We start from the raw sequence: 13,946 nt of genomic DNA on the forward strand, positions 1-13,946 counted from the left end.
CTACTTCCTGCTGGTGCTTTCTGCTATCCCTTGGAGCCTCATAGTACTCCTATGGCTCTTTTCTGCTGCTTATTTTTATCCTTCCTGAAGAAGTAAGGAAGCAGCTCTGGAGGTAAGAAGATGAATCAAAACCTTGATAGACCCTGAAGCTGACTTCTGCTGATTCTCTCAGTTCTCTTGGCACTGTTACAAAAGTACAGGTAGTCCTCAACTTACAACAATTCATTTAGTAACCGTTCAAAGTTACAACGGCACTGGAAAAAGTGACTTATGACTGCTTTTCACTCTTACCATCATTGCAGCATTCCCATGATCACATGATCTAAATTCAGATGCTTGGCAACTGGTTCATATTTATGACAGTTGCAATGTCCCAGGGTCATGCGATCACCTTTTTCAACCTTCTGACAAGCAAAGTCAATGGGGAAGCAGATTCACTTAGCAACCATGTTACTAACTTAACAAATGCAATGATTCACTTAACAACTGTGGCAAGAAAAGTTGTAAAATGGGGCAAACTCACTTAAAAAATTTGTCACTTAGCAACATAATTTTTTTTTGGGGGGGTCAATTGTGGTCGTAACTCAAGGACTATCTGTAGTTAACTTTGGCTTCTTCTGGGATATGTCCCCCCCCAATTATCCAGTCTATCAATGGAGCTTGGACTTCCATGGAGTCATGGAAGCTAACCCTGCTTTATTTGTATGATCAGGCAAGGTTGACTAGATTCTTAAATCTGCCACTAGATAGATTTCAGGTTAGAACAGCATTCGTCTCAAAATAAATCATGCCACCAGATAAGTCGCTTACTTTGTGAACAGGATTGAAGTCTTACATGGCACTGATATGAATTGAAGTTCTTACAAATCAATTAGTTTGACACAAAAACAAACCAGAAATTATGTCTGTCATCCTTTTCCACCTGGGCAATATCTAGCTATGATAAAACCAGAGATTTTTTTCATCAAATGCTCACCATGTTTCCCAACTATTCATCCAATTTTAGCTTATTTTGTGAGAACAAGAAATGTTTCTAAGTAGCTACATTTCTGGCTCTAAGCTAAAACATAATCAAATTGTCCTTTTTCTAGCCCCTCCAACCCATCTGTCCAGGTGGCAGTTGGCATAGTCCTGTAAGGGTCTAAGAGGATTCGAAAACATCGGACAATGAGAACACCAAGGAAAATAAACAATAAAAGCACAAAGGCAAAGGTCGTCTTCTGTTCCAAGGTAATGCCAATTTCAGAAGGGAAGTTTCCAGAGGAAAAGAAATTGGAAGTAAAAGACTCTCCATCCATTCTTCAGAAATCTTAAAACAGGAGTTCTGTAAGTTTCCTTTCATTCTTGATGCACAAAAGCCAGAACTGGAGTCACCTTGAAGTCCATTGTCCTCTGCAATCAAAATGATGGGAAACAGATGTTACAATTGGGATGGTTTCGAAATATTACAGTGTGAAGGACTTCTAGATTGGGATTCCAAGCACTCAGCTCTCCTCCCACAGTAGTCCATCCATATTTCCTGACCAGTGAGTGATCCTAGCACTTATCAAGTTCTTGTTTGATGGGGAACTCACCCTAGTCATAAGTTTTCATACCATTAAAGTATTGCTTATTTGTGAGACTTCCGTGTGGGTGCCATTTTGACTTTTGGGGCTTTCTCTAAAATAACCTACCTGTGCTGAGCATAAAGAATGTAAGGAACTGTGTCTCAGCCTCTTTAGTAAAACAGAAGGCAACCAGTGGCTATTAATATCTGGCTATTAGTATCAATATTACTGGACACTTATTAAAAAGGGCTCAGAGAGAATTCAGGTGAACTAACAAATAATGCTTTGGAAGAAGAAATAATAATTAACTAAACTGAAGATTATCCAAACAATTAAATAAAGAGGGGGAAAGTGGTTACGCTGTTCCTAGAAAATCTATCACATCTCTATCATCTGTCTGTCTGTCTGTCTGTCTACCTATCTATCATCTCTCTCTCTCTATCTATCTATCTATCTATCTATCTATCTATCTATCTATCTATCTATCTATCTATCATCTCATGTTTTCAATGGAGATAATCACATTTCCTGACTACACTCTGGCTTGCAACCAAACATTTTTATTGTCTAAGAACATGTTTGTGGTGCCCAGAGCCATGTTTTGAGATAAAGAAAATAATAGAAGTATTTGTTAATTAATTAACTTTTTTTTTAAAAAAAGTAAAAAGATAGTTCTAGAAGTATCAGAAACCTTTCCCCCCATCATATATATTCAGATAAAACAAAGCTAAAAAACCCCAAGTTATAGCAGCAGGGTTGTTGGGATAAAACACAACAAAAGATAAGGAAGTACTTAGAGAAGAACAATCAGGACAATCCCAAATCGGAACAAGTACATTTGTGTAATATATTAAATGAGTTTTTGTATGATGTTATATAACAGATTGGCATTATGACTTCCCCACCTGTGCAAGAAGTTTGGCAACAAAAGTTCACTGTGCTGAAAAGTTTGTAGACAAATTGTTCTTCTCAACCAACTTATGACCAGCTTCTTTTGCAATGTTTGTTTATTCTGTAATGGTTGCCAACTGAGGAACTGTGTAGTGTCTTTGGAAGACTTAATTTCAAGGAAGCCAAAATAAACAATGGGCACTCCTCACTTTGTTCCTACATTTTACATTTTACTACCAGAAGAAACAACAGCAGGTTATTTGACATCTCCTGGGGAGTTCAATTTATCCTCCCCCAACTTTTTTAAAAAAAGTAAAATTGGTTCAGGGACCTTATTCCTGCAAGCAGCCTTTTTGTTTTTGATTCAATTGTTCAGTGGCTTTCCATATTTTTGTGGCCCAGTGAGTATCAGGATTGTCCATCGGTAACTATTTCTTTGTAATGGTGTCTTTGAAATCATAAATATTATAAGGTGTTTATGATCTAAGCTGCAGCTGGAACCAGAACCTATTCTGTCTTTCTTTGAGGAGCGTCTCAATTTGTTTTCAGGCCAACTTGATTTTGATATTGTCCAACCAATGTTGTCCAATAATTGCCACAAATATTGGGTTTTCTTGGCAATGTTCCATGAGTCTGTTTCCTGCTTTATTTTGCACATGGGGGCTAAATTTTCCTGTTATCCCACATGTTGTTTTGTTTCTATCTTTAGCATACCAGTGTCCAAAATTAATATGACATCTTCAGGGTGAGGGGAACGGGGTTGTCATCCAATTATTGCAAATCTTCATAGAATTGTTCAATTTATGCTTCCTCTGCATCTGTATTAGGAGCATAGATTTGAATCACTATAATATAGATTGGTTTGCCTTGGATTTGAATTGAGATCATTCTATCTTTTTGAGATTGTATCTGTGCCCTGATTACAATGCTATTTAATAATAACTCCTCCATTTTTTCTCTGATTTTCCTGACAACAGTAGATCTGATACTCCTCTGATCTGAAGTGACATGCTCCAGTACATTTCCATTCACTGATTCCCAGAATGTGAAAGCTCAATCTTGATGCTTCTGCTCTGACAACTTCTAGTTTGCCCTGATTTATGATTCTGACTTTCCTCATACCAATGAAATTTTTGCAGCATCCAACTTTCCTTTTGCCTGCAGTCAGTATGCAGGGGCAAACCATCCCTTTTGCTTTAATCTAGCCACATGAAGCACCACTGCTGTTCCCATTTGCCCCCGGCTCTTCCCCTTTACTTCACAGGATACTTTCAATCTCAGAACTCATTTTCCAATATCATGTTGATAGTTATGTTTTACTTATGAATGTTCATTTGGGTTTTCTTGGGAGAATGTTGCAGTGGGCTGCCAATTCCTTCTCCAATGAATTGTATTCTGATCTCAGTTACAAGCTGTTCATCATGTACAGCCCTTCTGGGAATGTACACTATAAGATAACAGTCCGTGAAGGGGAACAGCCCTTTAATCTCCAGATAAGACAGTCCTTCTGCTCAAAATTAGTAGTGTTTAATCTTGGGGTCATATTGACTAAATTGCAGTACAAATCAGAGAAAAAGGTTATATCTTCTTCCTCCAGCACCATAGTGCATAAGAAGAGAGGAATTGATAGGAAACCTACTTTAACACCAAAGCAAGTCTTAAGGGTTATATTATTGACACTCACCAAATGCTAAAAACATCTCAATCGCTTTTAAAACCAGGGGTCTCCAACCTTGGTAATTTTAAGCCTGGCGGACTTCAACTCCCAGAATTCTGGGAGTTGAAGTCCTCCAGGCTTAAAGTTGCCAAGGTTGGAGATGGAGATCCTTCTTTTAAAGTGTTTTTTTTTTAAAAAAAAAATATTATTTTACAGAAACTTAAGTGTAATCAATTGGCAAATTTCTACTGCAAATATTTCCATTTATTGTAACAAAAATAAACCAGGGACAACCTTACTCCATTAAATGACTTCTTGATCCATTGGATTACAATTCCCTTCACCCCCATCTTGACCTGTAGGTACCAGTGAAAAAAAAGGTCCTGATAAGGAAAACAATTTCCCAGTTGATAATTTTGAGAAAGAATTGTGTGAAATGTTAGAGAAGGTTTAACAACCTTCTCTGCCCCACTGCACACAATGATGTATTGTTTGTTAATCATTTCTTCAAATAAATCCACAAAGCAAAAATTTCTAGAGGGAATATGTGAGCAGTAACAGAAGACACATAATTCATTCACGAATGTTTTGCAAAGCTGGGTAATATTACAAACTCTAAAACTAGTCTATGGTTATACAAAATCTATTCAAAGTCATTGAATCCCAAAGTAGGGAAGCTGGAATATTACAGTGCCTTAACTTTGAATATTTATCTGAAAACCTAGCACAAAGAATTCATTGGATTTACAATTAGTAAGGAAGGGAGGCAACTGTCATAGAAAGTGATGAGTAACCACAAATGGCTCTCAACTGCACGAATCCTTCACTTTGAGAGCGGAATAGTTAGGGTTAAGATTAGAAACAATAAAAATACAGAAACTTCTCAGCAGATGTGAAATGACAATAGGGAGAACTCAGCAATATTTCTTCAACCTTAGCAATATTTCTTCTGAGTTGTACCAGTGGTGAGATTCAAAATTTTTTACTACCGCTTCTGTGGGCATGGCTTGGTGGGTGTGGCAGGAGAAGAATACTGTAAAATCTCCATTCCTACCCTACTCCAGGGCAGGGGTGGGTTCTACTTAACTTTACTACTGGTTTGCATTGTGCCCCCACGCGTGCGCTTGTTATACTCGCACACACGCGCACTCTTCTGCGCATGCGAAGATCAACTTCATTGATGTCGGGGTCGGTGGGCAGAACCTCCCACTGGTTTTACTACCAGTTCTTTTTTTTAAATACACTTTATTAAACTTTTATTACATTAAAAACATAAAAAATTATTTCACTCAACAACAGCTTTTTGTGGTGTTTTTCTTGTGACGATAATTCGTGCATTATTTACAAAAATTAAATTGTGCGTATTTACATTCTTATTTTATCTATTACTTATACTTAATAACTATCTATCTTTAATCTATCTCTGTTATATCCAGTTATACCACTGTTCCCACACATTGTCAAATATCAATGTCTCTTTATCTTTTAGACTCAGTGTTAATTTGTCCATTTTTGTGCAATTCATGCCCTTTTGTATGACCAGTTTCTTGCGGGTGTGCATGGCTGTTTCCAAAATTGAGCATAGGCAATCCTGGCAGCGGTTAATATGTGTAGTACTAGATATTTTGTGCCCTCACATTTTTTTTTTGAAGATTCCCAATAGGAAGAGTTCCAGTTCTAAGTCTAATTGTTCATTAGTAATTTCCTGTAGCCAATCTTTAATTTTTAGCCAATATTTTTGAGCCTCAGGACAGGACCACCACATATGGTAGTATGTTCCCTCTTTCTTTTTACATTTCTAACATATGGGGCTCATTTTAGGGTACATTTTTGCTAATCTTGAAGGGGGTAAGTGCCATTTACTACCAGTTCTATAGAACTGGTCAGAACTGGGGGCAACCCACCACTACTCCAGGGGAAGGATACTGTAAAATCTCCATTCCCTCCCCACTCCAGGGGAAGGTTACTGCAAAATCCCCATTTCCACCCGATCAGCTGGGACTCAGAAGGCAGAGAATAGATGAAGGCAGGGCCAGTCAGAGGTGGTATTTACCAGTTCTCCGAACTAATCACAATTTCCAGTACCAGTTCTCCAGAACTGGTCAGAACCTGCTATATACCACCTCTGAGCTATACGCTTATGTACATAGATCATGAACCCTGTGCACACATAAGGCATAATAGGTCCACACAAACCAGTATTGCTAAGAAATGTTAATTGTTTCATCTTTATTGAGAAATAAATTAAGAAACTGAATGATTCCCACTCCCAGGAACCTTGCTTGCACTACATGAGAACTTCCCACTGGTTCCTTCAGCCCTTTATCTCAGTGTTTTGTTCCTGCCCTTGCATTCCTGCCAACAGTCTGTGAGACTCCTGGCACCTTCAGTGGGACTGGCTGGTAGAATGGGAACATCAGCAGAAGCTAAATGGCTTACAATGTTGCTGGTCAAACTGGGAGGAGACAGATCAGACTTGGTCCCATGGGGGGGCACACCAAAAGAGCTATTTCTTATTGTATCCATGCAATTGTCTTAGTACATTAAAAGTAATTTTTTGGAAAAAAATATTTTTTTCAGTATCTGCCAAATTTCATTAGCTTCCGTATCTGCCAAAGGTCTTGGAGAATTATAGTGAAAACGTAGGAAGGTGTATGAAAATTTGAGTTTTTGAAGCATCATTTGTTGAATAAATCACATATAGTTGGTGTACAAAGAGTAAGAAATTGGGAAAAAAACTTTCACAGGAAGCTTTGTGTGGTATGCAGTTTGAAAGCTTTCTTGTAGTGCCGTGTTTATTATTAAGTTGTATAATTATTTTCATCAAAATTAAGGCAAGTGTTTAAAAGTCTGTTTTAATTATATGACATATACTTGAGTATCTTTGTCTCAAGGTGGACATTGGAAATCCAGTTGAGAAGAAAACTCTTGTATATACAGTCTAACAAAAATCAGAAGGAATGTTGCTCTCCAAGTTTCCTGTGACTCATCTAATAGTAGAAATAATCCATCATTAACACAAATACAGTACATCTAAATATTTATAGTTGCCATAACACTGAACTGCCAGCATGAAACATTTTATTTCATAAACATTTCAATTTTCAGGATTGTGATGGTTCTTCCTGGTGCAGCTCAGGCTTCTGCTCTATTAATCCCCAAGAATCCTCAAGAATTCTGGATTTCAGTTTTTGTTTATGTCTATCTCTGCCAGACAAGAGCTGAGAAGAGGCACAACATGATGAAGAAACAGTAAAGAGTCAGGCAGTTATTCAGTTGGGGAAGTAGTAACTCAGTAATCCAGTCAATACTGTATACCTTTTCAATACCTTTGTATACCTTTCAATACCTTTGAAATGTAACCACATACAATAAGAAGGTTAAGGGAGAGGCAGGAAGAAATCTACCCCATATTTCTGGGTAGACTTCCTTTCCCCTCATTTCAGACAGGTTGTAAGTAAACATTGTTTCCAAAGTACTTCCCTCTGTGCCAACTCACTGCTTCTATGCCATGAATAGATTTTCCTAGAAGATCCACATCAGTTGGGTGGAAACATAGTACAGAGTCCTGGTTATTTTCTTGGTGCCAAGCAATGTAGTTAAAAACAGCACTTGTAATTGCAAATGAAACTCAGTAGGAAGCACATCAGTGGTGGGTTTCAAACTTTTTTTTACTACCAGTTCTGTGGGCGTGGCTTGGTGGGCATGGCAGGGGAAGGATACTGTAAAATCTCCATTCCCACCCCACTCCAGGGGAAGGTTACTGCAAAATCCCCATTTCTTCCCGATCAGCTGGGACTTGAGAGGCAGAGAATAGATGGGGGCGGGGCCAGTCAGAATTTTTACTACCAGTTCTCCAAACTACTCAAAATTTCCACTACCGGTTCTCCAGAACTGGTCAGAACCTGCTGAAGCACATGTATAACAAGCTAATATGTCAGGTGAAATAAATTGACATTAGTAATATTGCAATTATTGTAAAAAATATACAGTAACTTCTATACTGTTTTAGATTATAGTTTGGATTTGCAATTTAATGTATCACAAATAGACCTTTAAAACTGATCATGTTTGTTCCTGCAACACAACTCAGCAACAGAAGCACACCTGAGATAATTTACTACAAGAAGATGCTGTAGAAATGGCAGAGAGGAGCTTGGGATAGACATTTCCTGCATAAAATTCAGGAGAATATATCTTGTCAAATGGTCTTTTTATACTGTTTTGGCAGAGTCTGCTGGTGTCTAATTATAGGCTTTTGAAACCAACAGAGCAATTAGACTTGTTCCTAATTTAAAGACAAAGCTGGGAGGGCACCAACATGTTCAATGCTGTTTCATGGCTGCTTTCACAAGTAACCTTTCCTTATGTGTAACCTAGAAATAATGCATGGGTACTTAATCAATGGTTTTGAAGTCAACAAAGTTATTAAAGTATACTTAAGAAGTTCTGAAATGTTGATTTTGGAAATGATAACAGTTACTCTTTTATAGTTCATTATTTGATCTCATACTTGATATGGTAAAATAATATGCAATGGGAAATTATGAATTACATTATGGAGTGTGAACATCTAAAGAATGTATTGTTAATGCTGTAGGCTAAGATGCAAACAGAATCAGTCAAAAAGCTTGATTCAATGTTGCTTCTGCATTGTCAGCATTAAAAAAAAGCCATACAAAAATTAATGCCTTTTCATTATTTTTGCTAAATTATATCCTATAATCATTTGAATCTTATATGTTATGTGGAACTATGAATGGATTTGACATGAACATAATGGAGGCATGGGAAAGAAGAGAATCCATTAAAAATCTGGATCACTAACATTTATGTACTACTGTTAGCTTAGCAAGGTAGTCCAGACAAAAAGCACACCCAGAAGAACCAGCAGTATTTGTAAGGTTGTATTAAGAGAACCTTGCAAGTCTGAAAGTATATTTCCTTCCATCACCATTATTGTCCAATAAACTAGGGAAGATGATTGCTGAACATTTCTCATGTCCACGTTCCTGCTGCTATATTCTTCCTCCGTCTCTTGAGGTCATTCTCACGTACCATAATAGACCAACATACCAAATATGTTTCTTCTTACTTGGGTTTCTAAACGCTATACGTCATAGTAGACTCACACACTACTTCCCGTATAGCAACATTTTCCTTTTGGTTTGGCAAAATATTACATAGAATTTAGACATAATGGAATGGTTTGGTCAATTGTATTGGTCTCTGATTCGGCATGTCTTGGAAAACTTTCAAAGTTTGGGTTGAGCCATCTGGTGACCTCTTTTTCAGCAGTCTGTCATTTTGGCAAATTAATAGCATTTAGTAACATCAAAAAAAGGACTGACCTATTATAACCCATACACTATTATGTCTTGCCATGGCCACACAGAGTTAAAATTTGCTAGAGATTGGGCAAAAGGCAGATAACTAGACCAATTTATAGATGCCATAAAGAGTATTTATTAGAACTTTCACTGAAAGCATAGTCTGAGAAGCCTTACTGCAGGATAAATGCAGCATTTAAAAAACACCTGCTTTGGAATAGGAGCAGTTTTGGGTATAACAAAAAATTTCTAATTGGATTTAAGATAGTACGTTTTTTCCTGGTTCTTTTTCCAACTAAGTAAAATGTCTCGTAGCCCCCTGTAATTTAAAATAGGTAACCCTAGGAACATCCCAGTGAATGTGTGAACAGACTTATGAACGTGATTCTGTTACTGATCACAATTCCTGAGCTGAGCATGTATTTCAATGCTTTTTGGACTTTAATTCTTAACATATCTTGACCACAATTTTGCATTTACAATTGCAAAATTGATGAGTCCTGTTTTAAATGAAAAGTTAATTTTGATGGATTGGCCAGATTTTTCTCTACCACATTTCTACATCAATAAACAAATTAATGTACTTGACAATAATAATAAGCATCAGTAGCAATGTGTGACTAGCATAACATAACAAAGCAGGTGTGCAATGTACAGTTACTGTATACACATATAAAAATGTAATTAACCAATACCTTTTTCTATCTTGATTAAATGTAAGCTCAAAAACCCTAATTCAAACTGAATGTTCTTGATTGTGGTGGATTCTATGAATACTAGCTTCTATTTATGTCATCTCAATTATTACGGAATGCTATCATTTTCAGATGCTAGATTGACACTGGTAAAATTTATATTAGCATCAAGTTACTGCAATAGCACTTAGACTTGGTGCTTCATAGTGCTTTATAGCACTCTCTAAGTAATTTACAGAGTCAACATAAATTCTAGTTATTTATCAATGAAGCATTGTTGTATTTGATTTTCTGACTTATTTTGTGATAACATTCAGTATACTGACAGGAGCATCATGCACCTTTGTTCTTTTTTATTGTATAACTTTCATTAAAACTTTTAAACAAAAAGATAACAGCTAATAGCCTGGTCGTGCAGTGGACTAAACTACTGTTAAAGTAGTATTTAGCTGCCAGCTGCCAGCTGCCAGCTGCCAGCTGCCTGCAATTACTGCAAGTTCAATTCTCCTCAGGCTCAAGGTTGACTCAGCCTTCCATCCTTCCAAGGTAGGTAAAATGAGGACCCTGTTTGTGGGGGCAATAAGCTGACTTTGTATAAAATAGAACACGGCTTAGGGGGGGCCAAAAGCCCTACTAAGCAGGTATATACAAAAGTATGAAGGCTATTGATGAAAAGCATTGTAAGCCGCCCTGAGTCTCCGGAGAAGGGCGGCATATAAATCAAACTAATAAAAAATAAATAAATAAATAAATAAATAAATAAATAAATAAATAAATAAATAAAAATACAAGCTAATAGAAAGAAAAAAAATGAGAAATTAAAAAATCAAATGATGCAAAAAAGAAAAAAATTAAGGAAGAATAGAAAAGAAAAAATCCTATACAGATTCCAATATTCTTCACAGCAGTTATACGTACAAATATATATTTAACCTCTCTCTCTCTCTCTCTGAGATTACATTATATTACTCTTCTTTCTATAATTTGTCCTGTCTAATCATCAAAACCAGAAGTCACAAGTTCATTTTTTTTTATTTTTATGCAAAAAGTCCATAAGAGATTTCTAGTTAGCAATAAATTCAGATAATGTCTTTTCGCTAATCATAGAAGTTAATTTTATTTTTTAAAAAATAAAAAAAATCCTTGCTTGAAGCAAGCAATGCTGAGATGATATAATTAAACTCCTGAAACTCATTAAAAATTCACCCAGGAGAAACTTTAATTTAAGTCCACTTTTTACTAAATTTTGGGTACTTTTCTACCGTTGAAAATACTCTTAAGTATTGGACAATATAAACCAAAGAATTATGACAAAGCACTCTCTATTGCTTTTGTACAAACATTGCATTTTTAAACTAAATTATTTTAGATCATCCTGGTGTGTGATTGTAAAAGTGATTGCAAATGAATTTGGTAAACAATGCAAATCCGAAATTTTCTTAAACAACTTAATAGGGCACATAATCACAGCCAGAAACCAGCAGAGGTCTCAACAGTAGAACAGTAACACTCTATAGTTGTCAATGACTAGCAGAGTAAAATCCGCATGACTCTTTTACCTTTTACCTCAGGCATAAAGAAGGATCCTTCTTGTTAAGTCCTCGGGGCTACGACGTCACCCACAGACTTGCTGGCTGCTGGGCAATCCTGATTGGCTAAGACGCGAGCAGCCAAAAGAGCGGGAAAAATGCAAACCTGTCACTGGTTCTCCATTTGACAGCTCTCTTATTTAAGCAGCTGTCAATTGTTGCTCTTGCCCTCATGGGAGTTTAGCCTGTAAGCTGTTATTATTGTTAGCAAAAAAGGTTGTTTGTTAATTGCAGCCTGACTCGCCTCAGTTCCTACCCACCGAGTTCTCCCAACAGAGCACTTCTAATGGCTGCCAAGCTCAGGCATACTTTGTGAAGACCTCTGAAAATCTTTAGGTTTAAATAAGTACATAAGGAAGACAGTTTGTCTCTGGTAATCTGGATTAGTTACTGTATTTTGAATTTATCAAATTGCAGGCACAACATTATATATTCTTAATTACATGATTAAATTACCATGCGGTGATAATAAAATCATATTCTAGGGACTTTAATATTCCTATTGTGGTGATGTATTGTACTTAAATGGTGAAGTTCCATTTTTTTAATCCAGTTTGGTACTGTAAGGAAATATGCCCGTTTTCTATGTGAAACTACCTTAAGGAATACAGCAGTATTCCAAGGCCCCACATTTATTCAAATCTTTGAAAATAAAATAGAAAGGCATTGTTTCTGTGAGGAAACAGTAATTTCACATTTTGTTGGAAAATCCATAAATGCAGTGCAAGTGATAAGGTGTGTAAAAACACATTCTTCTTATTATGAAAGATAAGCCTTATTACTTATTACAGTCCTTACAAACCTTATTAAAAACCCCATCCATTTGCTTGAAAATATTCCCTGAAATTAGTAGGAATAAATGGGTATCTGATATATTATTTGTGATGAAATATTATATGAAGACATTTGACTGGTTGGCTTTCATCCAAGGACAATTTGGCAAGATATATTATTGTACTAATTCAAAGGACCAAAACCTGCCAGGGAATCAGCAATGAAGTGAATCCTTTTGCAACTATACTGTGTACCTTCACAGAAAATAAATATAAATTGATGGGTTCTATCAGCACAGCATAGAAGATAAAAACATTTTTAGACAAAAGACACAATATGTCTAATTCTTTTAAAATAATCTCTCTATACTTTTACAGATTTGCTGAGTAATTGGTTGCAGCATCTTGAAAATGCACGTTAAAGCATTCTCCAATTGAAGTAATAAAACATACACTGGAAGCATTACTGTAGAGACAGCCATCAAAGCAAGGTTACTTTGCCTGCTCATAAATGCAAACAAGTGGAAATGTTTAGCTGCTGGCTGAGCCTTCTAAGAGCTTGCTCACTCTAACATGCTTTGTGGAAAAACTCCACTTGAATGTATTGCAAAACCCTCCTAAGTAACAGCTGTGCTATTCGGATAGAAAATATGCCTGGACCAAGTTCTGAAGGTAGGGTTTTATTTGACAAAGTTTCAATCAACACCCCCCAAAGCAGATTAATGAACTGAAGCCAAATCACATATTAATACTGCAATTTGAATCAAGTAGCTGCAAAGCCCTTCTCAACACTGCAGATTCAATTGCTTTTATTACCATACATAAGGAAAAGGGAGACATTGATTGGTGTGAGTAATCATTAAACTCTCTGCCAGGCACAGAGTTTTTGGGGTGGCAAAGCTGACACTGCTTGGATTTCATTCACTTTTTCTGCTCTTAGCTTTAACTTTGTTCTTCCTTGTCCTAATGGAATGCTATAGTTCCATGCTGAACCTGTCAATGCAAGCGGGAATTCAGTTCAGCTCTCAGCATGCTAAATATGGGTTTAGGATTGATCCCGTTGTTAAATTCTGCACATTTGGGGTTCATTTAAATCACTGAACATGGAAGTGGAAGAGTAACAGCCACTTTCTTTGTGCTTGCCATTTTCCCCAGTCTATTTCTGATATTGTTCTCATAGATATATGAGAACCAGTTTCTGTTCTTTCTGCAAATCAACTCATTTCCAGCAAACCACAATCCTAAATCAACACAGTCTTGCTCACAAGAGACCTGACTCCCAACCAAAGGTAGAGATAATTTGGTACTTTCCCCCCCAAATCTAATCCATTTGAATCTTGAAGCAGAACTCAAATACAGTTACACCCTTTCCAATCCTGATCAAATCAAGGTTGATTTGCCCCAACCTCACTCACTTTGAGGCACTGGTTCCTCTATGGAAAACAGATTTTTGCTGTTGTTATA

The 13,946-nt window shown here is 36.6% G+C and overlaps 1 protein-coding gene across 1 annotated transcript; it reads right to left on the reverse strand.

Annotated features, from left to right (window-relative positions):
- Positions 1–1,055: 1,055 nt before the first annotated feature.
- Positions 1,056–1,298, reverse strand: CTXN3 (cortexin 3). The gene has a single exon (XM_070935683.1). It carries the CDS (start codon positions 1,296–1,298, stop codon positions 1,056–1,058), a length of 243 nt encoding a protein of 80 aa, XP_070791784.1.
- Positions 1,299–13,946: the final 12,648 nt, after the last annotated feature.

This window comes from Pituophis catenifer, unplaced genomic scaffold (genome assembly GCF_029215685.1).
Source record: "Pituophis catenifer annectens isolate HBS135680 unplaced genomic scaffold, rPitCat1.0.hap2 SCAF_2, whole genome shotgun sequence".
Lineage (NCBI taxonomy): Eukaryota > Metazoa > Chordata > Lepidosauria > Squamata > Colubridae > Pituophis > Pituophis catenifer.